The following is a 24,516-nucleotide window of genomic DNA, read 5'->3' as shown; positions in this document are numbered from 1 at the left end:
GTGGAAATGTTCTTTTTTTCTTTTTTTGTTTTGCATTTAAATTTAAAATAAATAAAATGTTTTAAAATAAATTTATTTTTAAAAAAAGAAATTAGATACATTTGTAGTAAACTCAGCATGATTTCATTATTTTCTCCAACAGTATTCAACAGTACATACATAGGAGTACAAAAAGTAGATCGTGAGAGTGAAGTAAGGTCGGGCTTTGGCACCATGTCACTAACAATAGAAAGCCAATGAGAATTTCAAGGTTAGCTGATAATGTGTGACTGAATTGGTCAAACATGGGTCAAGATTTGGAAAGGAGGAACATAAGGCCAGAATAGGGGCAATGGCATAGAAGAGCTTCAGTTCAAGATGAACACAGAGAACAGGTTTAAGGAGAGTGAGGCAGATGGAGAGAATAAGAGCTAGGAGATGGTGGTCAGAGAGGAATTACAGAGTTCTCAGCCATGGAGGCAGAGCAGTTATAGATACTTATCAGATCAAGCATATAGTCATCCTTGGGTGTAGATGAATGAAGGTGGACTCATAGAAGTTGAGGAGGTTGGCTAAAATGCTTGAGAGCAAATCAGTGTGCATATTAAAATCCTCACTTATGAAAGCAAGAGTTGAAATGGGAAGGAAAACTAGTTCCTAGGGTCTGAGTTCTTTGAGAAAAGAAAGAGACTGGAAGTCAATAGATAACTATGGGACAGGGAGCTAGACTGGGTGAAAGTTCCATAAACATGAGATAGACAAATGGGAATGAGGTTTCTGGAGGTCGTGATGAAATGGGCAGGCAGAGGGAGAGTATGTGTTATAGAGGAAAATGGCTAAGAGTACAGGGAGTGACGGAACTCAGCAGATACCGACTACAAATGCTGGAGGTAAAAATAGTTAGGAGTTTGACTGTTTGCATGGAGAAATTGATATGTTGATAGAGGTCCTCTGATTTTAGCCATCTCTTACCATCCTGAGAACCAAAGTGATTATCAGGTGGTAAACAGAATCAACAATTCACTGTCAAAATAAAAGTCAGCAAAACCAGAAGCAGGCCTGGTAAAGGAATGTGAGCTGGGCAAAAATTTTTCCTCCATGTGCTACATTCAGTGTACTGGGACCCCTACAAGGCTAACCCAGCCTACTGATCCTTCAAATGGGCCACCACTCCAAGATTCTGCAACTCACCTTTTCCATCCTCCTAAATGCAGGCAATTCAAAAGAACTACAAAGTATCCACAACCACATAAAAAAAATGCTGCAAATTACTAATAATAAGAGAAATGCAAATTAAAGCAACATTTCACCTCACACCCTGCAAATGAGCAAAAATGAAAAAACTGACAACAGTCAATGTTGGAAGGGATTTGGGAAGACAGGCACACTAATATATTACTGTGAAATGATACAACCATTTTGGAAAGCAGTTTGGAATTAAGCCAATAAACTGATTAAAATGTCCAAACCTTTTGAACCAGAGACCCCCTTACTGGGCTTATATCCCAAGGAAGTCCTTGATAAGAAAATAGTCCCCATATCTTCTGAAATATTTATAGCAGCACTTTTGTGATAGCTAGGAGTTGGAAACAAAGTAGATGTCCATCAACTGGGGAATGGCTAAACAAATTGTGGTACATGAATGCAACACAAAATTACTGTGTTATAAGAAATGGGTTGTTGTCCTTCATTCTTAAAGAAGACCAAAATGACCTCACTATGTTAGAGCCAAGTTGCAGAGTGTCCGACTGTGACTGATCAGACCAATACAAGCTCGGAATGTTCTACCACAGGTCAGGCACAGATAGTCTGTGTGAACATTTGGGGTGGATTCTCTAAATTTGCTCAGCTTGCATTTCTTTTGAGCTACTTCAACTCTGCTTTATTCATAGAGCACAGCACCTTCTCTGATGTGACCATGCCACAATGGGTGGTCCTGTGCCAGCATCTCCCATGGTACACAATCATTTCCAAAGTTCTTAAGAGAGACCTTTTGAGAAAAATAATTAAGACACTAAGAAATAATGTATGTGATGAATATAATGAAGCATGGAAAGATCTATATGAAGGAAGCAGAGCAAAGAAAACGCTATGCACAGTGGCTACAATTTAAATTGAAACAACACACCAAAAAGTTACATATATATCACAAAAAAGTTTTATACAGATATATATATAACAAAATTATAAAGAACAAGTGGGGATAAAGGCCTCTTTTCTCAAATACATAGAGAACTGCATCAAATTTATAAGAATGCAAATCATTCCCCAATTGATAAATGGTCAAAGGATATGAACAGGCAGTTTTCAGGCAAAGATATCAAAGCTATCTAAAGTCATATTAAAAAATACTCTAGGGGCAGCTAGGTGGAACAGTGGATAGAGCACCGGCCCTGAAGTCAGGAGGACCTGAGTTCAAATCCGGCCTCAGACCAAACACTTAACACTTATTAGCTGTGTGACCCTGGGCAAGTCACTTAACCCCAAATGCCTAAGCAAAAAAAAAAAAAATACTCTAAATCACTATTGATTAGAGTAATGCAAATTGAAACAGCTCTGAGGTACCACCTCACACCTATCAGATTGACTAATATAAAGAAAAGGAAAATGTGTTAGAGAGGATGTGGGAAAATTGGGACACCAGTACACTGTTGGTGGAGTTGTGAGCTGATCCAACCATTCTGGAGAGCAATTTAGAGCTATGCCCAAAGGGCTATAAAACCATGCATACCCTTTGATGCAGCAATGCCACTACTAGGTCTGTATCCCAAAGAGATTTTTTTAAAAAGGGGGGAGTGGAAGAGAAAGGACATTTATGTACAAAAATATTTACAGTAGCTCTTTTTGTGGTAACAAAGAATTGGAAACTGAGGGGATCAATTCCCATCAATTGGGAAATGGCTAGAAAAGTTATTATGTGTGATTGTGATGGACTACTCCTGTGCTATAAGAAATGACAAGCAGGATGCTTTCAGAAAGAGCTGAAAAGATTTATGTGAACTGATGCAAAGTGAAGTGAGAAGAACCAGGAGAACACTGCATACAGTAATATTGTACGATGATCAACTGTGAATGATTTAGCTCTTCTCAGCACTACGATGATCCTGTATGATTCCAAAGGACTCATGATGAAAAAATTCTAACCACCTTCATAGGAAGAATTTATGGAGTCCAAATGCAGATTGAAGCATACTATTTTTCACTTTATTTTTTTGTGAGGTTTTTTTTTTTGTTGGTCTGTGGTTGCTTTTGTTGTTTTTTTTTAACAACACGAATAATATGGAAATGTGTTTTACTTAATTGCAAATGTATAATCTATATCAAATTACTTATCGAAGAGGAGAGGAAGAAGAAAGGGAGAGAATTTGGAACTTAAATTTTTAAAAAATGAACGTTAAAAATTGTTTTTACATACAATTGGGAAACAATTTTAAAAATTTTAAAAAATAACAAGTGGGATATGAATGAGGAGATATGAGAAGACACCCCCCAACCTACCCTTTCTGTTTGTGAGAGATCCACGGTTGTTACACATGCCCATGTTTTTGGACTTTCTCAATGCATCAATCAGTTGTGCTGACTTTTTTTTTCCTCTCTTAAAAAAAAAGCCCAACCCCCATTTGCCATATGGGATGGCTCTTGGGGATGAAGACGGGGAGGGGTATCTGGGATACTTTGGGAATGTAAGAAAAGAATAAATTAATTTTTAAAAAAATTAATAAATCCCAGGCAACTGAGTCAAAGAGACCAAAAGGTATGGATGAAATCTGAAGCCCCCTTGACACCCAGCAGTGCAAACTCATTGCTGTTGTCTAGTCCTGCTGGAACACTGCCTGGGTATCCCTCCATTCCGGTGACCCAACTGCAGCACAAACATTTCCTTATTTTTCTTTATTGAATCTCTTGTTGATCCTGGCTCCGTTTCTGGCACCTCCCTTATTTGTCCTCAAGCTTATCTCCTGGCACCTCCTTCAGAATGGCTAGAAGCTTTGATTCCCCCGGATTTTGGTCCTTACCCAAGGGCTGAGGCTGCTTAACAATTGAAGAGATTTTAACTAATCCAAAAGAAGGAAATGCTTCTCTCTTTGAAATCTATGTAGAGAATATAAACAGTACTTACAGATACCTAAATAATCATTTTATATGTTCACACACACACACCCCGATTGCTGATTAGTAAATTGGATCACAGATTTAGATTTGGAAAAGACCTTAGAGTTAATTCAGTCTGCCCCTCCTCCCCTTATTTTTACAGAGAAGGAAACTGAGGCCTAGAGAGATTAAGTGACTTGCCCAAGGTCGCATATGCAATAAACAACAGAAGTCGGATCTGAGCCCAGATCTTCTCACTCCAGAGCCAATGTTGTTTCTACTATATCACACTGTATCAGGGCAGCTAGGTGCACAGAGTGCCAGGCCTGGATTTAGGAGGACTCATCTTTTTGAGTTCAAATCCAGCCTCAGACCCTTACTAGCTGTGTGACCTGGGGCAAGTCACTTAACCCTGTTTGCCTCAGTTTCCTCATCTGGAAAATGAAGTGGAGAAGGAAATGGCAAACCACTCCAGTATCTCTGCCAAGAAAACTCCAAATGGGGTCACGAAGAGTCAGACACGACTGAACAACGTGACAACTAGAAATTGCCCATTATAAACTCATAATTGTAGCCTTTTTCTTTATTTGGTCATTCTTTTGCTGTGTGGTTATAGCTAATATGTGAAACTACTATTCTCATGTTATTTGGGAAAATACGTTATTTCACCAAGATTTTTAAAACTTAATACTTGTCTTTCCTCAAATTCTTTTTTTTAGTTTTATATTTACTATAGTTTATCTGTTCTATAGCCAGTTTCATTGTTTCATTTTCTGAATCCAGATTTTCTTTTTACAATTTTGAAATATATTTGTAAATATAATATTGTATTAGCTTATTTTTACATATTTCAGTCTTAAGATATACATTTTAAATGCTTAAAATATATAATTTTTTAAGAGTATGTTTTCCTTTTTCTAAATTTTGGAATATGTATGTGTGTATATGTATATGTCTGTGTATATATGTGTGTGTGTGTACATATATGTATACAATTTTTTTTCTCTATGATACCAGGTTGCTTCTAGGCAGCTAGGTGGCACAGTACATAGAGTGCTAGAACTGGAGTCAGGAAGGCCTGAGTTTGAATTTAGCCTCAGAAACTTACTAGCTATGTGACTCTGGATAAGTTGCTTAACCCCTTAGTATCTCAGTTTCCTTATCTGTAAAATGGGAATAATAAGAGAACCTACTTTTCGGGACTGTTGTGAGGGCCAAATGAGATAATCGTGTGTAAAGTGCTTTGCAAACCTTAAATCACTAAAAATTCTAATTATTATTATTGTCTTCTTGTAAAACAAACCTTGGGTCTGTGCAAGGAAATATTTGATGACCTGCTCTCTGCAAAAAAAAATGTATATAAAGTGTAGACAGGACACACCTTTAAATCTAATATGCCTTATTAACATTTTCTCCATCACTTTCTTAAATCTAGACAATCAATAAGAGAATAAATCAAGCTCCCATTTGTAGTGCTTGCCAGTTTATAAAATATGAATGCTCACATTGGAAATGTAACCATCAGCTCAGTTGCAGCTGACTCCAACAGGCTCCTGTATAGGCCCAGAAATCTCAGTATCTTGGAAACCCCATGCTGTCTGAATATTCCTCTGCTCTCAGGGTCCAGATCATTCCTTTCTATGGGCCTCGAGAAGATGGAGGCACAATATTAATACTGTCTTATGCTACAGAAATATTGAAATGAGAAAGAAAATGGTAACTGAAATATACCTTACCAGCTAAACTACACGAACGATGATTATTAACAAGCTGGAATTGGTCGGGAAACCTGAGCAGCATGTCAGTAGCTTACCTTCACTTCTGGAATGAATGTCTTTAATCACTCCAACGCAGCATTTTCGTGGGTGAACAACTCTCATTACATTTTCTAGGAAAATTGCCTTTTAAAAAAAATGGAGAGTGCTTCAGAGTAAATAAATAACTGAATGCAATAAATCATTGTCTTTAATCCTAGTGACTGGGCAAACAAATATGAGCCCTTCAGATGTCAAATGCATGGTCTCCCTCAGGAAATTGTACCGTCAGCTCACACTTGGATGTAATATGACAAACTGCCCTATGGCCCAAAATTCTGCCTACAAAGCTTGGCCAGCTACCTGGCCGCCAAGATCTAGAGCCTTGTAGCCATGGAAAGAAGGAAGGAAATGAATATCTATACAGCACCTACTATGTGCCAGGCACTGTGCTAAGCACTTTACAAATATCTCATTTGATCCTTACAATATCACAAGGTAGGTGGTACTATCATCCCCATTTTACAGTTGAGGAAACTGAGGCAGACAGAGGTTAAGTGATTTGGCTAGAGTCAAGCAACTAGTGAATATCTGAGTCAGAATTTGAACTCAAGTCCTTCTGACTCCAGGGCCAATGCTCTCTCTTCACTGCACCGGCTAGGTTGGAAAGCAGAAAGTTGTGTCAGGCATGGCCAAAGTAGAAAATGCAGTCCACATACCATACGTGAATGTTTTAGAGGGGGAAGGAAGGAGGCCAAAATCTCACACGAAATTTCTTTTTTGTCTTCACAGTGCTCTTGCCAATGTTGCTAAAATGCAAAGTATGGTGATATTGAATGATACTCTAGAGAAGGTAAGTATGGGTGAGGAATATACACAGAGAGACAAAAACATTTACCTCAGAGCCGTAACTAGGACAGGACAATTGGGACTTTTGCCCAGGCCACCAAAAATTAGAGGAAGCCTATAGCATATATACTTCTTCAGCATCTAGAAACAACTGAGTTTAGCCTCTACTTAGTAAGACAGTTAAAACTGAAAACTACCATGTGGTCCTCATACTGTCTCTTAGTTGTACCTCAGATGAGCTCTGACTTGGCCTTGCCTGATTTCCTTTCTTTGTCCATTGGCACTTGTGTCCCAAGGTCTCTTATTTCCCTCCCCTAAATATGTATTCAAACAAACAGACAAAACAGTTGATTTGGAGAATGTTTTGCACTATTTGTCTCCAGGCACCAAAATTGATAGCCATGCCTAACAAAGGAATCAGCTCTTGGAAAAGAAGTCATTCTCCATCAATGACAATGGAGTGCAGAATGTTTTGGCTAAGAGATATCACTTTTCAAAGCAATGTTCCAAAGGTGGATGTTTAATAAATCCCTTTGAAAATAGAACTGGAAGCAAAAGCAAAAAATCATGCAGCAGACCTCACAAAACTGTCCCTCTACAACCCAAATTCATTCCTAAGAATATTAGGCTTTTTTAAAAGAAAGAAAAAGTAGTTTCTTTGCCCCCTAGAAATCAAGCAATTTTTTTCTCCTGATCTTCTTGGCAACATAAACTGCTTTCCAAATTCACTGCAGAAAGGAAAATCTGAGCTGCGGATTGAGGATGGGATGACATCTGGGGATCTGGATTGGGGGAGTGACCCAGCTCAGGTCAATTTGAGGCTTGTACAATGGACTTATTTTGATATCCTATAGTTCCTCCAAGGACCTTCACAAACTCTTACCTGACAAAATAAGTCTTGTATGGACAGGTAAGTGGCACACAGCAGATAGAGAGGCTGAGCCTGGTATCAATCAAGATCTGAGTTCGAATGAAGCCTCGGACGCTGACTAGCTGTATGACTCTGGGCAAATCACTTAATCTGTTTGCCTCAGTTTCCTCATTTGCAAAATGGGGATAATAATGGTACCTATCTCCCAAGGTTATTGTGATAATCAAATGAGATAATAATTGTAAAGCACTCAGCACAAATTCCTGGCACACGGTAAATTCCATATAAATGTTAGCTGGTATTAATATTTTTAGATGTTGGCGGTTAAGTGTTCCTTACCACACTCCTGCAAAGTGTATAGTGGAAATTGCATAGACACTGAAGTAACAAGTTGTTTACTCATGTCCAACTCTTTGTGACCCCATTTGGAGTTTTCTCGGCAAAGATACTGGAATGGTTTTGTTCTCCAGGTCATTTTCCAGATGAGGAAACTGAGGCAAAAGGTGCTAAGTGACATGCCTAAGGTCACACAGCTAATAAGTATCTGAGGTCAGATTTGAACTCAGGTCTTCCTAGGCCCAGTGCTCTATCCACTGCACCACCTAGCTACCCTAAAAGTAAGAAGACCAGGGCTCCAATGCTGGCTCTTCCACTTGCTATGGTGTTGCTATGACCACTCTAGGCTTCAGTTTCCTCATGCATGAAATGAGAGAGTTGGACTTAAGGTCTTTTAGGGTCCCTTCTTGTTCTAAATCTTTAATCCTAAATAACTATATTCCAGATGTTGATGAGAACATCTCCTGATGTTCTTACATTTGTCATCAATTCAATGTGCCAAGAGGGAGAAACTAAAGAAGGCTTCTCAAGCTTATTACAAGGAAGACCTATAGTAACTCTGCTCTCCTTCCTTGTCAAAAGCACTATGATTTCCATGAACCAATGGCAAGAGGCCTAAATAGGAGGTCTGCAAGATACTGCTGTCAAATTGAATGAAATGAGCCTCCACTGCTCCATCTCCCTGCTCCCCTCTGTAACACTGTCTATTTATTGGCTATGATTTCTAGGTCTGTTCACTTGTTTTGTTCTGGATTTGGTATTTTTTCTTCCTATATCAGTAAAATGAAAATGTGCTAACACCATCTGGAATATTAAAAGGAGAAAAACATAGGCTGTGGATACAAAGAACAGCCTTCCAATTCTGACAACTCATTCAGATCCCTCAAATAGAACCACTGAATTTCTAAGCTGTGCGGGTCTTCAGAGGTCATCTGGTGCAACCTAAACCTGATCAGGAATCTCTCTTGTAACAAAGAGAGGAATGGTGATTGGTCATCAAGTGCCCAGTCACTTTAGTGATTGTAATATAATCCATTCTACTTTTGGACCACTCCAAGTGAGAGCCGGTATATCCTTCTATCAATTGGAAATCTGCCTTTCGGCAATTTCCACCCATTGTTTCTGGTCCTGCTCTCTGGAGCAAAATAAGCCGACTCCCTCTTCTGTACCACAGCCCTTCAAATATTTTAAGACAGCAATTATTCTTATTTGCCATGTCACACATTCCTCATTCCTTTCCCAGTAGCACAGAGTTGCACAGGTCCTGTGTAAGCAACATAGCCTTTATTTCCACTTCTGATCATGCTTCCTTTTCTCTGCTCACTGACTGTCTTTTTAGCGTGGTGCAGTGGATTCAGGGCAGTCAGAAAGACCTGGATTCAGATTCTGCCTCTGAAACTAACCAGCTGTGTGACCAAGAGAAAGCCATTTAAACTTTCTAAGCCTTAGTTTCTTCATCTGTAAAATTAGGATAATAATTTCTATAATACTTACAGTGTTGTTTACAAAACTCAAATTAGATAATGCATGTAAAGCAGTCACACATTTATTAAACAATCAAGCATTTATTAAGCACTTGCTTCTAAGTGCTAGGAATACGAAGACAAGAAGAAAGTCCCTGCTCTCAAGGAGCTTACATTCTAATGGGGGAAGACAACACATAAAAGTCTTTTATCAGCATCTTTGTTCGGTCATTTCCAGTTGTGTCTGACTCTTCCTGATCCCATTTGGGGTTTTCTTGGCAAAGATAGTGGAGCGGTTTGCCATTTCCTTCTCCAGCTCACTTTACAGATGAGGAAACTGAGGCAAACAGAGTTAAGTGACTTGTCCAGGGTAATGCAGCTAGCCAGTGCCTAACTCAGGAAGATGAGTCTTTCTAACTCCATGCCTGACACTCTATCTATATAAGGCTGCCCTTGTCAGCCTCTAGAACTACTGTTACTAGCTTTTCCGCATTGATTGTCATTAAATGTACTTGAAGAAAGGCAATCCAGAGCAGTGAGTTATATTTCTGATCATCATTAAGATTATTCCTTTTCCATTGCTTTACTTTCTTCCAGCCCTAGTCCTAGTGCTCATGCTCATTTGCATGTTTACTTTAGGACTTAAATCTAAGGCATCATTTTCAAGTTTTGTTCCATAGAATCCCAGGATTCCAGTAGGCCTTTCTAAGAGTTCCTGGAAAGAAGGAACGAGGATCATATAAACATATTTAATCTATTGTACTCAATCATACCAGCCTCACTCCAAAATTCACCTAGGATTTTAAATTTGTGAGGAATAACATACAAAATAAGTCTATAAAGACTTCTGCCAAGGGGTTGGATACAGGTTGGAATTATATCCATATTTAAGAAATCCCTCACATGCTCACCCAATTACTGACCTTACCCTCACTCTCTGTAGACCCATTCATTTTGCAAAGAACAAAAGGCCAAATGGCTCCTTCTAAATCTTTTTTTGTTTAATTTGGGTGGTGGAAAGGGTTTTTTTTTTTGCAGAATTTAAATTAATGACATTCAAATTTGTGAATCTAAACTTGTGACAATTTATTTTTGTGGATTTAAACTTATGAAACCCTGGCTCCACTTCCATTTGTAAGCATAAACAAATGCAAATTGTTTTCAAAAAATGCACACAACCAAAATGCTTGTTTAGAATATTGTTTATTTTTGAGACACTTGATATACTTTATTATTATATTTATTGTGTTGTTTCCCAAAGTATTTCCACACTATGATTTTGTCAGTTAGATAGTACAAGTGTGTTTATCCCTATTTTGTAGATAAGGAAACTGAGTCTCAGGTTAAGTAACTTGCTCTTCTGTGGTCTAGTAAGGGGTAAAGCTAACTAGTAAGGGGTAAAGCCTTTGATTCTGTGCATAGTATTTTTTCCACTACCCCATGCTGTATAAACTTTACAGACCTTATTTCACCTTCTCATGGATATCATCAGTACATCCCTAAAAGATGAGGGTGGAGTAGACTTATACTATCACCCCTTGTAGTAGGAAGCAACTAGTACCATGAAGCGAGGAATCCAGATTCATGAAGAGAGGAATCCTAAATCATGTCTCTAGCCATTTGATTGTATGACTTTATCTCCCAGCCTTTAGAATTAGTTATATCTTCATACCTAAGCAGCTAGGTGGTACAATGGGTAGAGTGCCAGGCTTGGACTTAGGAAGATTCATCTTTGTGAGTTCAAATCTGGCCTGACACTTACTAGTTCTGTGACCATGGGCAAGTCACTTAACCCTGTTTGCCTCAGTTTCCTCATCTGTAAAATGAGTTGGAAAAGGAAATGACAAACCACTCCAGTATCTTTGCCAAGAAAACCCCAAATGGGGTCACAAAGAGTTGGATACGAATGAGCAACAATGACGATGTATCTCTTTAGGCAGAGAGTATGTATATGACTGGTCTAGAAATTAAATCCATCTCCCTCATTTACCAGTTGTATGCTAGGTGGCACATCCAGGCTACACCTGGAATCAAGGAGACTTGAGTTCAAATTTAGCCTTAGACACTTGTGTGATTCTGAGTAAGACATTTATCATCTTTCTGCCTTGGTTTCCTCATTGGCAAAAATGGGGATAATAGCACCTTCCTCACAGGGTGATCAGGATCAAATGAGATAATATTTGTAAAGTGTTTTGCAATCCTTAAAACATGATAGAAATGCTAGCTATTGTTATTGTTTTGCCTTGAAAAACTCATCTAAATTCTCTGGTCCTCATCTATTAAAGAAAATAAAAACATGAATCAGATTCTGAGCATAATAATACCTGATCTGTTAACTCAATAGCTTGTTTGTGATTGACAGGAGCAGCTGGAAAGAACACTAATTCTAGAATCAGAAGGTGTGGGTTTAAATCTCACCACTTCTGTGACCTTGGGCAGGTCATTTAATCTTCATGAGTTTTTCACCTGTGTAAAATGAAGGGACCCCAAAGTTTCCTCTAGATCTATGACCCTAAACAATCTACTTTGAAATTAAATGTGTTATATAATTGATATTATATTGCTTGACTTCTCAATGGATGGGGAGAGAATTCAGAACTCAAAAATTTTTTTTAAAGATGTTAAAAATAAACAAATTTATTTTTTTTAAAGAAAGAAAGAGTGTTAGATACATTCTGGGCATATATAGGGTTGTGGGTGGAATCAAGGTTAAAGTTGTGTCCATTTTCCAAGTTACCAGCAAGGTCAGCGAGTCCTTTGTAAGATGGAATTGGCAGAAGGCTCTCAAGAGAAAGCTTTCTGTTGTCTTATAGGTGAGGGTCCTGTCGTGGGAGTATCTTTGAGTTTCACTGACTCTGTCTGGATGTTTTGTTGTAAGCACTTTGCTTAACCGTGTATGGAAATTGAAGTGCCGACTATAGACTTTGAAGTTAACATCCTGTAAAGAAGAGTAGGAAGAAAGAGCTGTCTGGTACTATCATCCAAATGTGGGCTCAAAAGGGGAGAGCCGTGCTGGTCTCCACACCTCAAAAGCAGCTTTCACAACCAAAGCCAGAAAGAATTTTATTCTTTTCGATTTTCTCTTTGAACAGGCTAGTTATAAACAGAGAGGTCGCATAGCTTTGGAGGCAGGAAAACCTGAGTTCAAGTGCTACCCCAAACAACGTAGCCTCTTGGTGCCTCCGGGCAACTAAGACCATTCATTATAAAAGTGTTGCTGAGCTACATCTCTGGAGGGAGGTGCCTTACTGTGAATTTTCAACCTGGATAAAATCATGGGTCCCAACCTCACTCGCACGAAACACAGCCAAACACAGGGTTAGGTCAATAGTTCATATGTTTCTAACACTTTGAGGCTTACAAAAGGCTTTTTCTCCCCCAAAACCTTTGGAGGATTTTTGTGCTGTTTATTTTGTTTTGTTTCTTCCTAGGCCTAGATTTCTTTATTGGAGGGTGCTACCCATGAGAAAACTCCCTCTCCCACAGCAGATTCTGAAGCTGGCTTGCAGCTTAGTTTTAGAGTTGCCAGGAGCACTGAGGGACTCAGTGATGCACCCTGGTTACCCAGACAGCATGTATCAGAGTTAGATTTGAACCTAGGTCTTCCTAACTCTGAGACTGCCTCTCATTGTCTGCAACCATAAATCTTAAAGCTCTCTATTAATGTGTTTAAGACTATTAAGCCTCAAATGCAGGCATACTCTGATTTTTGAAAAAATTTCTATTGATTTACTTTAAAACTTCAATACTATTCCCCCCTGTCATAGAGGCTGAATGGTATCCATTTAGTTCTGACCATGAACTCCTTTTTCATGTAGAGTCAAAAGTATATCTCTGCTTTATAAACTTAGCTGCCAAAATCAAGATTGTCTTACCTTAAGCCCAGGCAGGGAAGGAAAAAAAACCCTTAATTGCCAATAATGCTATTATTCTGCAAGGAGTAATAATGAAAAATCCAGAGCTCCCACAAGTTTAGATGCCAAATACCAGCTGAAAAACACATCCTGCCTACACACACACACACACACACACACACACACACACACCCTTTTTCTCTGTGAGTTATGTGTTCATAAATTCTCTGTACTTATTGTTAAGTCAGCCTTTAATAAATAGATCTTCTCTGGCCTCTGCTCCATTCTGCCAACACATTTGTAGGTCATTTTAATTTATGTTCTTTAAAAAAATTTTTTTAATCTGTTTTTTGGACTTCTATTTTTTTTTATCAAATATTTATTTTTTTCTCCCTCCACCCTCCACTTCCACTGAAAAAAGTGGGAAGAAAAAGACCCTTATAACAAATGTGCATAGTTAAGCAAAACAAATTCTCACATTGGCCATGTCAAGGGCCCTATGTCTCATCCTCCATCTTGAATCTATCATCTCTGTGTCAGGAGGATGGTAGCATGTTTCACCGTTTGTCCTCTGGAATTTTGGTTGATCATTACATTGACCAGGGTTCTTAAGCCTTTCAAAATAAGGTTTTTCTTTTAACATTGTTATGAATGTAAAACTCTTTCTCCTGGTTCTGCTCACTTCATTCTGCATCAGATCATACAAGTTTTCTAAGGTTTCTCTGAACCTATCCCTCTTGTTGTTTACTACTTCATAATAGTTTTCTTAATTTATATTCAATTTAGTTCTAGCCTGAGCTTCTTCTTGGACTCCTCCAAGCAATTCCAAAATGGAGATGAGGTGGGAAATAGCACAGGGAACACTGAAGCCTGCTGTGCCCCTTCCAGTGGAGATCTGGCATTAAAAATCCTTCAGCTTAGCAAACCTGCTCAGGACTATTAAACTATTTTCCTAACTGAAGCTATTTCCACTTCCTTCTGACACCCAATGATTTTTTTTTCTTTTTTCCAAACTCTATTAGGTCATATTGTTGTCTTGATAGAGGCACAAGGAAGCTGACTCAGCCTCCTGGCTTTTACAGTGAGCAAGCTCCACACTAGATAAGGGGTAGAATAGTGTTATAATAACATTTCCTTAGCTACTTAACCATCCCTACCAGTTTACAGGTTTCCCAAATAACACTGGGGCTTAACAAATGGAAAATAATTATTATGATGATATTAAACAATATGTGCTTCCAAATTGTGTTTTTTCCACTTCTTTCCTTCTTTGTCTTTCCAACTGTCAGCTCTCACCTCCTTTCTCCTTTTCCAACTCCACAATTACATATGATATTACCTGTGGTCCTTTTTCTTTTTCAGCCCTTGCATGTTGCACCACCTCCCCTCTGGCTAACTGCCCAGATTTCAGTTACATAAGTGTGGTTTGGGGTTTGTTTGTTTTAAAAATAATTTTGTTAACCTCAAGTTGGACCTTGGCAGTCTGGTGATAGGGAGTCAGCCTCATAATCAGGAAGACCTGGGATCAAGTATGGACATTGGCTGTGAGACCCTGGCCAAATTACTTTACCTCTCAGGCAATTTTCTAAGGCTATTAATTAATGTGGAGTAGATAATCTACCTTGGAGAAAGGAGTTTTCATACCTGGATCTCCTTAAACTGATGAGGTCACAGATCTGGACCAAAAAAAAAAAAGTTGGACCTAAGCTTCTGATGAATAACCTGTCGAATTGTCTCCCTATTTATAACTCCTTGAACCCCATATAAATTTAATTCAAAAGGGATTTCTGATGGCAGAGACACCATTCAGCCTAGCCACTGAGTGAACCAAAGTAGGTGACTTCTTAAGGTTACTCCAAGTCTCTGGTATTACATTACTATTCTGATAATAATTGATCCCAACTGGAATAATGAAAATGCTGGTCTTGATTTTTTTCCCCTTAAGGAAGCCAAGAGGTCCTAGAAATTCACAGCTTTTCCCTCAGTTGCATTAAAACCATTCTGCTGACATTCAGCAAGGACTTGTCCTTTGGGATTTATTTGTTAAGAATGGGAGGAAACTATTTTTTTTTTCTGAGTTGAGTTCCCAGGATAGAGAACTCTGTGTGCCAAGAACCAAAAACAAAAACATTCACCAGGAGATAGGATACCCATATGTTTGCAATGACTTTGAATGGCCCAAAATACACCAGACAACTTCTCAAGGTTTGGTTCCAAAGCAGTTTAATACTGAGAGCCAAAAAGAATAGTTTTTCTCCCCTTCCTCTTCAACTTGGAATTCTACAATAAAGATTACCATAGAAATTTCCTGAGATTTAGAGAATGTCTTACTTTCTGGGAGATGAAGGTACCCTTAGGCACCATTAATATTTTATTTATGGTGCTTGGAATCCTACAACTGAAAAGAACCTGGAGAGCTGAGCTCTAACCCAAGTTCTCTAGGCTGTAAGAAGGATTAGACTAAGTAACCTTTAAGGTTCCTTCCAAAGTCATAGATCTAGTTAGGAGGATCTCAACAGCCATCTAGTAGAACCTCTTCTTTTTACAGATGAGGAAACTGAGGCCATTGGGGTTAAGTGACTTGTCCAAAGTGACACAGGAAGTAAGTATCCAAAGGTGGGATTTTAATCCATTTCACTTGACCCCAGGTCTGGAGCTCTTTCTACCATACCACATTGTCTCTTAATAAATAGCTCTTATAAATAGAGAAAATTTCACCTAAATTCGAAATGTTCTCAAAGTGTGCTCCAGGAAGCACTGGGGGTCCCCGGGACCCTTTCAGGAGCTTCAGGAGGTCAAAACTGTTTTCATAATAATAATAAGATATTTTAATTTCTAATGTGATAAGTATCAATGGATATAAACCCACAAAAATAAAAAACTTTTTGAGGGAATCTTCCATTGTTTTTAAGAGTATAAAGGGATCCTTAGACCAAAAAGTTGGAGAACTGCTGATCTAAATTATTTGGCACCATTGGTGGTACATCCTATTTTTAAAGATGGAAATTCTGTGATATCCCTTAGTTGATCCAGTGTTGAATTTCCTACTGCCAACTAGTTCTTTGTCCTAAATTTGTTACTATCACTCAAGCTCATTTCCTGTAGTTCTTTCTTTATTCGAGATGGCCACCAAGCTTCTTATGGTTATTTTCTTTATGCTTAAGTTATTAAATTATCCTTTGACTTCCTCTTCATTAACTATATAACCTAAACTATCTTAACCTTTCTTCAGAGATCCTCACCATTCTGGTTTTTCTTCTCAGAATTCTTTTCTGTTTTCACATCCCTTTTCAAAGATAAAGACTCACAGCCACAAAGTTACTACAATAATGTTTTTTAATGCTGCAAGTGACTCATTTCTGGCATGACTGGTCATCTGTGTCTTTAAGAAAAGTAACATGGGGGTAGAGGTCATGGGGAAGAACCAGACTTTTACATACTCTAGCCCTTGTAAGGGGTATGGGCTCAAGGAGAAGTTACTGAGAATGCAGTCAAGCTCAACAGAGCCGGTTCATGTGACCTGACGGCTTTCTACTGTTTTAACATTTTATGGTCAAAAAAGTTTTCTTCCAAGACCAAGGTATAGAAAAGCTCAGTACTGATCATTCTTTCATTTCATTTTTCTTTTGTTCCTTTTGTTCTTTTTTGTGCTCTTTGTTCCAAAGAGTTGCACACAACTGAACAATAAATATTTATCAATTTTTGTTCTTTTTGTTTATAGATCAGTCATAAATTTCCAGCTGCACTCCAAGTGGCTCATCGGAAGCCAAGACCTGGCCTGGAAAAGACTGTCCCACCAAAAAGAATCTACATTATTCAACAGCCTCGAAAATGCTGAGCTGTGAAGTAAAATACAGATGTCTCTCTGACAGTAAAACTCACAGGTATCTCACCTAAAAAAAAAAAAAGAACAAAATTTTCCACAGATTTAAGCACACATATTTGGTAAAGAAAGTGTTGTTTTGGAACTTCCCTTTTGACTTTGGACAACAAAGTATTTGTGAATGTAAATTCAGTGCTTTTCTGTGTATCTTGGTTTATGTCATAGTTTTGTTCTCTAATAAAACTTTTTCCTGCTGTTATCTTATAATATGTGATTATGTCATTTTTGCAACTTTTCTTCACCTTCAAATCATGCAAGGACTTGGGGAGAACTACAGTGACATCAGCTCATTTGCTCAGGATCCATAGAAAATTTATTCCTCTGGCATTATAGGTTCCATGATGCTGAAGTTTGCTGTAGGATGTGAGTTAGCAGCTTACATTACCCATGCCAAAGATGGTGTAAAGCTTTATTTGAATTGGCAGGGAGAGCATACCTCTTCTCCCTTCAGTTGCTGTCAGCTTTGAGTCTGCATGGCAGGCATATACTCCTTTCCATACTTGTGAGTCAGTGGCCAGAAATCAAGGGCGATGCAGCAAGTTGGAAAGAGCAGTGATTTGGATTTGAAAGACCTGGGTCAAGAACCTAAGTCTGCCAGCTACTATATGACCTTAAGCAAAACACTTAACCTCTCTAGGCCTCAGTTTCTTCATCTATCCAATGAGAAGGTTGTACCAGTTGCCATTTAGGATCCTTTCCAACTCAAAAATCTATGTTCAGGTCACAATCAGATGTCTATCCTGCCCCCTTGTTCAGCAAAGAGTGGGCAACCACGGATAAGTATTCAAATTCATCCCTTACGCACTCTGCACACTCAAAATACAGAGATAGAAAGTCCACTCCTATAAAGGGGGAAGATTTATAACATGATGTCCAATGTTTCTTAATTCTTGGAAGCCCAAGGACCTGGCCAAGAGTGAATAGGTATGTGCCTCCATCTTCTCTCACGTATTTTGCATGTGTTAGTGTGTGTGTTCTCAAATAATTTTCTCTAGGAAGAGAATAAATCTGAAAAATAGGGAAATCTGGAATGAGTGATTTTGGGGGGGGGGGGGCTAGGCAATGGGGTTAAGTGACTTGCCCAGGGTCACACAGCTAGTAAGTGTTATGTGTTTGAGGTCACATTTGAACTCAGGTCCTCCTAAATCCAGGGCCAGTGCTCTATCCACTGCACCACCTAGCTGCTCCATGAGTGATGTTTTTAAAAAACATTTTAAATGACACAAAGTTTGGTTTTCTATGGCGAGTCAGGATTTGCTCCAACACAAGTTGGTGGTGGGCTGGAGTTGGAGTCTGGAAGATTTGGGTTCAAAGCCTGCTTTGGATACTTACTATCTATTTTGTCATTCAGTCCCTTTTCAGTCATGTCTGACACTTCATGACCCCATTTGGGGTTTTTTTGGGCAAAGATACTGGAGTGGTTTGCCATTTCCTTCTCCAGTTTATTTTACAGATGAGGAAACTGAGGCAAGTGGGATTAAGTGACTTGCCCAGGGTCATACAGTTAGTAAGAGTCTGAGGCCAGATTTTAACTCAGAGAGATGAATCTTCCTGACTCCAGACCCAGCACTCTATCCACTACACCACCTACCTGATTATCGTGTCTCAAACACAGTTCTGGGAACCTTCTTTACAATGGAGAATAGAAGTCTTTCGTGTACTTTTGAAATTCAAGACTCTGTCTCAGGTAGAAAAAGCATAGCAAAAAAGGTGGGAGGAGGAGAAAAGGTGCTTCTTTTTGTCAGAATCCTGAAAATATTGATGGAGCCAAGGACAGCAAGGAAGAGCCAGAGAAAGGGAGAACCAGACGTGGAAATGTGGAGATGTTCAGTAAAGGCTTATAGTTAGTGCAGGCATCACTAGGGAAGGTCGCCAATAAGCAGCTATTTTGGAAACATTGGCAACCTTATGGCACAGAAAGTCAAGTCAATAAGCATTTATTAAGCACCTACTATGTCAGGCACAGCACTAAATTCTGGGGGATACAAAGAAAGCAAAAGACAGTCCCTGCTCTTCACAGAGCTCGTCATCTAATGGGAGAGACAACATTCAAACAAATAAATCAAACATGTTACATAGAGAACACATGGGAGATAACAAAGGGAAGGCACCAGTTTCAAAGGGAACAGGAAAAGTATCTTATAGAAAATGGGATTTTAACTGGACTTGAAGGAAAGCAAGGAAGGTAAGAGATGAAGACAGAGAGAGAGCATTCCAGAAATGGGGACCAGCCAGTGCAGATGTACTATGAAGGAAGAATGTCTATGCTCTGGCGAAGGTGAACTAGTTTTCTCCAGGTACACATAAAGACAAATCAGACAGATGCACAGACACAGACACACGAACACACACACACACACACACACTCAGATAGGTGGCACAGTGGACAGAGTGCTGGATCTCAGAAAAACTCCTCCGAGTTCAAACCTGGCCTCAGACACTTACTAGCTGTGTGACCCTGGGCAAATCGCTTAACCCTGTTTGCCTCAGTTTCATAAGCTGGAGAAGGAAATGGCAAACCACTCCAGTATCTTAGCCAATAAAACCTCAAATGGGGTCACAAAGAGTTAGATACAAGTGAACAATAAATATTTATCAAAACAAACAAAAAATGATGTATGAAGAGTATTCCCTTCTAAGACTTCCTTTCTTGTTGCTGTTGTTGTTGTTGGTACAGCTAATAAGTATCTGAGTCCAGATTTGAACTCAGGTCTTCCTGATTCCAGGCCCAGCACTCTATCTACTGTACCACCTAGTGCAGAAATAGTCAGTACCACGGCTAGGATCAACACTGATGCTGAAGAAAAGCAGGGGAGCTGCCACAAGCAGTTACATTGGGCTGTCCTAGTGACAACGTATGGGGTGGCATTCTTGTAGATGTCTCAGGAGAAGAAACGGTTATTATCAACGCTCAAAGTTCTAACTAGGCTGGCTGACTTTTACTCATTAGGCAGTCCACTGGGTAGATAAGACCTAGATAAGCTTCAGGGATGAGGGTCCTTATTTTTGTTTGTTTGCTTTGTTTTACAAAGGCTAGGGATCTTTATTAACACTAGCAAACTGGTGTTGCTTAAGTCCAAACCCAAGGGTAAAACTATAAGGGAAATGGAGAATTGCAGAAGGGGGGAGGAAAGGGTGGAAGGAAGGGCACTGCCAACCTAATCTGGCAGAGCCAAGAGATTTTAATTGCTGCAATGCTTTCCATAATCTTTGGTCTCTGTTGTTCTTTACCACTCTGTAAATGTGTGTGTATGTGTGTGTGTACAGATACATATATATAATATATGTGTGTATGTATATATAGACATATACTGTATATGTGTATATACATATGCAAAACAAAAACCTTCATACATGTATATGAAGGTTTTCGTTATTTAGGATTTTTGTCATTGCAAGTGCCAATCTTTCACCACAATCCTATAAGCATGTGAATGTAAATGAATTTATATTGCTTGCTAGAAAATATTTATGTACACATTAATCTATATGGTAAATGGAGACCTTTGGTTTCCCTAACTTTAGAATCCTGGTGAAATTCTCCCCTCCCTCCCCCTACACCCTAGGACACCATTCAGTTAAAGAATCCAAGGGGAAAGCACTAATTTCTTAAAGCAAAGACTCTACTGTTTTCTCTCAGAGAAGCAAGCTCCAAGTCTTTTCCCTTTGGCTCAGCTCAATTGAAAGATATGGAGTAAAAACTCCTTGGAATACTTTGTTTGCTTTCACTTACCTATGCCAGTTTACTATTTTGCCTTACATCCCTAAACCATGGAGAAACCTCCTTGCTTCCAAAATTGTGATTGTATTCTTTGTAGCACCCTAGTTCTCATAAATAAAGTTTTTGAAGGTTAAGAAGAGATAGTAAAAGCGAGCCCCTTGAATACACTCTCACCATCCCACTTAGCCAGTCACTGGCCTAGAATCCCTGGAAAATAGAAAATGGAAACCCCTAACGTGAGTGGTATAAAGAAGGGAAGCTTGTAAGCCATCTTGGGGGATGGGTTCTGAGACTCTATTCACCATTCCCCCTACTATACCCTACCCCACCACCGCCACCACTGTGGTACTAACACAAGGTGGGGTTTTGTGCCAATATCTTCCCCTCACCTCCCCATTCCTACCCCACTAGCTGATCTGAAACAATAGGCTCCTGCACTGCCCACATTGCCAGTGGAAATCCATCTCTGGTCTCCTGAAATTCTTCTAAGAAACCTGAGGGTCACCATCCCTCTTCTTTCCCAACTAGCACCTTGGAGAACTACCTACTTTTCCATTCCCACATCACCTTTCTTCCACTAACTGATCTAAGACTCTGTGTTTCCAGATAACTGGTGGAAATTTAGGTCAAGAAATAGACATGAGGAACATCTATTCTCTACCCACCGGAGATGTCTATTAAATACAAATAATATCCTTCAACAAATCTCTTAGCTTCTCAACTTTCATGCATGTGGCCTATTTCTTTCTCCTCTTGTACCAGTTAATTTATCACAAATCATTCATGTAAAAAGTAATATAAACTTCACCCCCCCTTTTTTTTTGGCAAAGACAACAATAAAGGGAAAATGATAGTTTTTTGAGAATCTGTGGAAGAAGAAACACACTCATGCATTGTTGATGGAACTGTGAATTGTTCCAACCATTCTGGAATGCAGTTTGGAACCATGCCCAAAGTCATTAAATTGTGCATAGCTTTTCCCACCAGCAGTGGCAATATCACCACTAGGCAGCTACCATCCAAAGAGATCAGAGACAGAAAGAAATGTAGAAAAATATTCATAGCATATAAATAACGGCACTTTTTGTTTCTGTAAAGAACTGAAAACAAAGTGGATATCTGCCCATTGAGGAATGACAGAACAAATTTTGGTGTATGAACATAATGGAAAATTATTGTGCCATAAGAAATGACAAAAGAAATAGATTCAGAGAAGAGATCTGGTCCAAAATCTAAAAACTATATATGTTCACATAAATGTATAAGGGTAGGCACATGGTCTGTCCAAGGTCTGTATGTCAAGCCTTTATAGCTTGGCAGGACTTGCTACAGTTTCTGACCCAGGAGCACAGCCTGAAAGAACCAGGATCAGCTCCACACCATGTTGAAACTTTGGATTAAGATTTTAGTGGAAGATATGATGCCTTCTCTAAATAGAATAAGGATGATAGTGTTGGGGCAGTGCTTCACTTTGGAGAAGTTCATGAAACCTTAGCCAAGCTCAGGAAGCATCCAGGATGGTATCAATGAAATCAAATATTGAGAATCCGTTTATAAGAACATTCTATTTGTTTAGAAACACACACTGCCCCAAATTCAAAACACACCTTGTGTCAGGATACACTCAAAGCCACAGCTCAAAAGCCCCCACCAATGTTCCTTTTACTAGATCGCCAACAGAACACATTAGTTTGGAACAAAATACATTAGCTAGCATAGCAAAGTAGATAATAAGAGAAATTCTCTTCATATACATAAAAGTATACTTTCCCACAGATTCCTACAACAAACTACCTCCCCTGCAGAATACCTTACAGTTCCTATCCCTTCCTATTGCCTCTTTTCAAAATGGAAGGACCTAAGTGGTTTATTGGTATTTGCACTGGGTAGTCCTCCTACCTGCCCAATAGGTCAGTCCTCATGGCAAATGGTAGGAAATCCCGCTGCAACTATTAGATTGCATTGGGAATCTTAGTCCTACAACTATGAAGTTTTGAAGTGGACAACATGGCTTCTTCAGATGGACATCACAACTGAAGTGAAAAGTTTCCATTTGATCCTTCTCCCAAGACTGCCAATAGCACTGAGAGCAACTCAAAGGAAAACCTCCCAGAGAAAGAACTCAGCATCTCACGTCACCACCCTTAACAAGCCTTTGTTGCTTTTTCCACTCATGACAGAAGAGATTAGGTACAGTGGCTATGATCATATCCTCTAAGATGCTTTTAACACTTCCCATGTTCAGACCTGTCATTGCTGTGTGCTCCCCACATGACCTTCTAGAATATGACATTTAGAACCCTCTCTAAATGAGCATGGCTTTCTGGTCCCCAAAGCCTTGTATGGGAGGTGTTATCCAGAAAAACATGGAGTCTGTTCCCATCAACAAATTGTCTTTATGCTTACAAAAAAAGAGCCATTGGCCAGGATTCACATGAAAGAAAAAGAGAGAAGCTGTGACATATAAAATGGAAAAAATAGTCTTTTCTCTTGCTCTGATAATATCTAGAATTAATTTCTCAAATCTCAGAAATTTAGCAGAGTCATAAGGAGAATTAGAGAATTCCTTTTAGAATGGGAACAAATTAAAAATATTAGAGGAATGATCAAGGGAAAGGAAGCCCTGCTTTCAAGATGTCAGAGTGTGATGGGACATGTTAAAGAAAATCCTATAAAGAAAGCTCTCAAGGGAAGGATCAAAGCCAAAGATTTTAAATAGGAAAATAGATATTCCCAGCTGCAAAAGCAACTAATGGAGACGGCAGATATAAAAGAAATGAAGAGGTTAGAGCAGAAATGCCAACAGGAAAAAAATGGAAGTTTTTTTAAAAACAAGTTTGTATAGACTGAGTCAAGGAGACAGAAAAAGAAAGAGGTCAAGGAAGAATAAAAGCTCAACTTACGTATACATATTAGAACAAGCACTGAGAAGATGAGGTTGAGGATGAAAAGAGAGTAAAGATAAAGTGCCATCAAGAGCTATGTTTCTTAGAGAATTATCTGTAGAGTGGTAGCATGATGGCATGGTTAAACAGCTGGCCTCAGAGAGGAAGACCTAGATTCAAGTCTCTCCTCTGACCCCTACAAGCTGTGTGACCTTGGGCAAGTCACTTAACCTTTCATTGCTGTAGGCAACTCTTTAAGATTTGAATTGTAGAGAAGGTAAAGAGAGGGGCAATAAGAGTATTAATGTTGAATACAAACCAAAGGATGAAGAAACACATAACTTAAAGGCAGACACCACAGCTTAACAAAAGAACAGAATGATCAAAATGTAGAAAGAGGGAAAGGTTTCTTAGGTCTAGTGGACTCACAACTAATAATTCAACAATATTATTCAGGTCTTCCTGAGCAAAACTCAGGCTGCTGTTTTCAAGAGCAGAAATAGAGTTGAAATGACCAGGACAATGAAACACAGAGTGCTAATGATATTTTTATAATAAACTTTTATTGATATTTTTGGGTTTTATATCACATTTCCTCCTTTTCCCCACCCCATCCTCTCTCTGTCTAGATTTTAGCTGATGACTTAGAGAGCCATCCAGATTTTATTACAAAAAAAAAAACTTAAAAAGAGAAAAAAAGTTAAACAAAACTAACATCAGAAAAAGTTATTTTCAGTGTTCTACACCAATGGTTCCCCTACCTCTACAAAGAAGCAAGTAGAAGGAGATCTCTTCTCATATATCTTTGGGGAGGGGCAAGTGTGGTCCC

At 38.9% G+C, this 24,516-nt stretch overlaps 1 protein-coding gene across 1 annotated transcript in view; it reads left to right on the top strand.

The window, feature by feature from the left end:
* DAPL1 (death associated protein like 1) overlaps window positions 1–17,288 on the top strand; it is a 35,340-nt gene extending 18,052 nt beyond the window's left edge. Inside the window, exons 3-4 of the mRNA XM_027865710.1 lie at window positions 6,618–6,678; window positions 16,920–17,288. Coding sequence (XP_027721511.1) covers window positions 6,618–6,678; window positions 16,920–17,036 — 178 coding nt within the window. The 3' untranslated portion in view covers window positions 17,037–17,288. The remainder of the gene's footprint in view (window positions 1–6,617; window positions 6,679–16,919) is intronic.
* The last annotated feature ends 7,228 nt before the right edge of the window (window positions 17,289–24,516 follow it).

Source organism: Vombatus ursinus, unplaced genomic scaffold (assembly GCF_900497805.2).
Source record: "Vombatus ursinus unplaced genomic scaffold, bare-nosed wombat genome assembly UNPS02014779.1, whole genome shotgun sequence".
Classification (NCBI taxonomy): Eukaryota; Metazoa; Chordata; class Mammalia; order Diprotodontia; family Vombatidae; genus Vombatus; species Vombatus ursinus.
This window is presented reverse-complemented; position numbering and strand designations above follow the sequence as displayed.